The sequence below is a fragment of the Octopus bimaculoides genome, chromosome 25 (assembly GCF_001194135.2).
Source record: "Octopus bimaculoides isolate UCB-OBI-ISO-001 chromosome 25, ASM119413v2, whole genome shotgun sequence".
In the NCBI taxonomy this organism is placed as follows: Eukaryota; Metazoa; Mollusca; class Cephalopoda; order Octopoda; family Octopodidae; genus Octopus; species Octopus bimaculoides.
In genome coordinates, this window is record NC_069005.1 from 11,523,363 (window position 1) to 11,527,844 (window position 4,482).

A 4,482-nucleotide genomic window follows, 5' to 3' on the forward strand; every position below is an offset into this window, starting at 1 on the left:
AATAATAATAATAATAATAATAATAATAATAATAATAATAATAATAATAATAATAACAACAATAATAATAATAATAATAATAATAATAATAATAACAATAATAATCATGATAATAATGATATTAAAATTTTGTTGAAGACATTGCATTGATTTATGCTCTTTTTTAATGTATTTCAGGTGAACATAAATAAATAAATAAAAAGTCTACAAAAATTTTTAAAAAGACTTCAAATAAAACAAAAATAACAAGAACGATAACAACAACAACAACAAACAAAGAGAAGAACAACAACAACAATAACAGCAACAACAAAAATTTAGTCTTCAATATCAGCAATTTTGAGTTTTTTCTTTAAAATATTTCCAAAAGAATCTTCGGCTAACACAGTGATAACTTGAGTGGCGGCATCAAAGTTTGGTGCATTTTTTAGGCGTGACTTCTGCAGCAGAAACATGCGAGGTGGATCGTTATGAAGGAATTCCCAGTGGCAGAAAACTTGGCCTTCTGGCTCAACTCTTAGCTCAATCAGGCGCAAGCCGGCATCACATTTTATACATGACCTGGAAACAGACAAAAATAATTATTATAAGCTGCAAATGAAGAAGGGGGAGCTGGTGGAGTTGTTAGTACACCAGGCAAAAATGTACTTAATCTATCCTAGAATATACTTCAACCAACCAACTACAAACCACAATGTGTATGTGTGTGGTGGTGGTGCTGGTGGGGGCTTAGACAAAAGAACAACAAGAAACACACACAAAAAAATGATATACCAATGGGTACTTAAGTAGCAGCTTTTATACAAACAAAAGAGAATTTATAATCTAGTGTACATAACTGAGGAAGTATTTAATCAAAATAGGCATCTATATATCATATTTAATACATATACACTGCCTAAAGTGGTGAGCTGGCAGAATTGTTATTGCACCAGTCAAAATGCTTAGCACCATTTGCTTCCAATTTTACATTCTGAGTTCAAATTCCACTGAGGTTGATTTTGCTTTACATCCTTTCAGGTTTGACAAAATAAGTACCAGCAGAGCACTCGGTTCAATGTAATCGACCTACCCTCCCTCCTCCCTCCATCAAATTGCTGGCTGTGTGCAAAAATTTGAAACATATGTATATATAAGTAAATAAATGGAGTTCAACGCAGATGTTATTCAAATTCTTTTACTTTCGACATATGTTTCGAAGACAACATTGGTTTTATTCCAAAGGAATAAACGGTGTAAAATAATGTAATCTTCTCATCAGGAAAGAAAGAGAACCAATCTAAACAACAAGACATTTATTTACTTATACTATACAAATTACTGCACATTAACCCAGGGTTTCTACCTTTGAATAGGTCGCTACATTCTTGTTACTTGCATGAATTTTGCTACTCTGGTAACTGTTTAATGAATTTTCCGTGTTAACTGTAAACAAAGGATAATTCATTCATCCATTACATACATACATATATATATATATATATATATATATATATATATATATATATATATATGTATATATGTCTGCTATGAAAGATCGCTGACCACTACACATATATTTTTTTCTCTCCTTGTTTCTTTCTGTGTTCCTTTCTGTTGAAGAGCATAGCATAGGCTCGAAACGTTAAAGACTTCCTCTATTCTCGAGCATTATACTAATACATCCATTTGTTGTTTACACCACTTGTCTTCATCTGTTGTTTTTTAATGAATTTTCCCATATATATACACATATACATTGTTTATAAGCTTGTAACTATGGTTTATTATTTATGGATATGCCGTGTGTTATATATTGTTCATTCAAATTGTTTTAAATTAATCATTCCCTATCTTGTAGCTTCAAGATTTCGATGATGCGATTTGTTTAATTTTTGCAATGACGTCATAGGGAAGGAGTGAGAGGCTGGATCTGGCCAGTTTGAACATAAAACCATTGGAGTACCTGAGCTGAATATGACTGGTTTGTCTGCTAAAGGGTTAACAAAAGAATTTATAGTAATGCAAGGTGTTTACTAACCCTAAAAGCACAGGAGGTTTTCCAGTGTCTTCTGAACTAGGTTTGTTAAACCATCTGTAAAGAAAGAAAAGAAAAGAAAATCATATATATAATTATCATGAAACATTATTTATTATATTTTTGTTTTATTTGTTTCAGTAATTTGACTGCGGCCACACTGGAGCACTGCCTTTAGTCGAGCAAATCAACCCCAGGACTTATTCTATCGGTCTCTCTTGCCAAACTGCTAAGTTACGGGGATGTAAACATGCCACCATCGGTTGTCAAGCAATGTTGGGGGATAAACACAGACACAAACATATACATGCATAAATATATATATATATATACGATGGGCTTCTTTCAGTTTTTGTCTACCAAATCCACTCACAAGGCTTTGGTCGGCCCAAGGCTATAGTAGAAGACACTTGCCCAAGGTGCCACGCAGTGGGACTGAACCCAGAACCATGTGGTTGGTAAGCAAGCTACTTACTACACAGCCACTCTTGTGCCTTAGATGAGATATAATTATTTTTTCTGTTTCTTTCTTTTTTTTCTCTTATACAAGTATTGCTGAAATTGTTTGCGTTTTATAGCTAAATATCCTCTTACTTTTAAATATTCAACTATGCACTTGATGTTGAAACAATATGTTTTTAGGTAAACTACAACATGCAGTAGTTTATAATTACATTACATCACATTACATAAATATATGACATATTGACTGTAGTAGGATTTGAGTTAGAACAAACATTGTAAACTCTTGATCTGATTCTTGGTTTGTTGTTTGGTAACCGCATTAATATAGGCTTATAAAGATTCTTCCCTATATTGCAACCAAAAACGAGGTTACCCATTTACAACTGAGAGGACTGGAGTAATGTGAAATGAAGTGTTTTGCTCAAGAACACAATTCACAGCCAGTCCGGGAATTGAAACCACGGTTTCACAATTAGCTAGAGACAGACACTCTCCGATCATGACCGACCACTGTTATCTTTGCAACTCGAACTACTTACTTATGGAACCTGAGTAAAACTGCTGATGAACGGTACCAGTGAGCGCCACCATCTGCAAACGTCACGCACGATGTGGGGCCGTCTAACTCAGCTTCGCCAGATGACGGCAAGGTAGAAGGCTTGGATGCCATTGTGGAAGACGAGGATGTAGAGGAAGTGGCAGCAGATTGGGAATGAGATTGAGATGATGATGAAGATGACGACGACGACGATGATGATGATGATGAAGATGATGACGACGATGATGATACGCGGCAACTCCTTGAACTTGTTGATCCCCCTCCATGTTCTGCAAGTGGACGGAAGAGAAAGAAAAATAAACATCTATAAGTGTATATACATATGTTTGTGTGTGTGTGTATATATATACACATATGCATGGTTTAGAATGAATAATTTTATATAAAAAGAGAAAAGAAACGTGAGTGCAATAAGGGATTCAGTACAAGTGTAAAAAGTGTAGAAGTTAATATTTATTGTAATTACATTTTGACACTGACATATTATAGAATAAGTCACATACCTGGTGAAAATTCTGTCATTATCGAGTAAATTATACATATATAAACATATATATATATATATATATATATATATATATATATATATATATATATATATATATTAGATACACATATAAACACATAGCTATTTACACACACACACATATATATATATACACACATATATACATACAGGGTGTTCTGGGTAAATTGTTGCCATTTTATATTTTTACTTTCACTCATGCGCCGTTTATTTTTTTTATTTTGTTGACTACACAGTACAGTAGGGTCCGTTAGGCACTGTCTGTGACAAAAACAGCACCATGTTGCAATTCACTCTGCTAGAAATTTGGAAACAACATGCTGTACTACTTGGCATTTATGCCAGAAGCTCCAATACAAACATTTCAGAGTGTTTGGGTGTCATTCTGAGGATATGTAGCGAAAGTGATAAAAATCAAACCTCTGGTCAATATGTTTGGAGTGATGGTGACGTTATGCCACCATTCATCTTCCCACATGACCTCAGACTCAACATGGAAGCCTACATTAAGTAGCTGGAGGAGGTATGTCTGGTAACCGGACTCTGTACCATGTCACACAAGGAAAACAACCCAGTCATGGCTGTCAGACAATTACTCCGATCACATCACCCCTAACATATGGTGACCAAACTCCTCAGACTGCAACTCCCCTGGGACACAGATGTGCGAGAGACCAACAAAACTCCTTGTAACACCAAAGATGAACCGAAGGCAAGGATTATGGCAGCATTTACCAACTTAAACAAGGAGACTGTCAAGAAGAGTTTCAGGAGATTCCAAAGTTGTCTGGAAACCGTAGTTGAAGCCAATGGTAATTTTACTGAATAAATTTACTCTTTAGTATTTCAAGGTGGTTTTATTTCAATTTGGTAAATATATCTGTTAAAATGAGATGTCAGTGTTATTTTCATTTT

General features: G+C 34.5%; 1 protein-coding gene across 2 annotated transcripts in view; it reads right to left on the bottom strand.

Moving 5' to 3' along the window:
- Positions 1-146: 146 nt before the first annotated feature.
- Positions 147-4,482, bottom strand: part of LOC106882750 (uncharacterized) — a 138,997-nt gene continuing 134,661 nt past the window's right edge. For both annotated transcript variants that reach the window (XM_014933526.2, XM_014933525.2), the window contains exons 6-8: positions 3,022-3,310; positions 2,021-2,074; positions 147-561 (exon numbers count right to left, since the gene is read on the bottom strand). In XM_014933526.2, the coding sequence (XP_014789012.1) occupies positions 318-561; positions 2,021-2,074; positions 3,022-3,310 (587 nt within the window). In that variant the 3' untranslated portion in view covers positions 147-317. The remainder of the gene's footprint in view (positions 562-2,020; positions 2,075-3,021; positions 3,311-4,482) is intronic.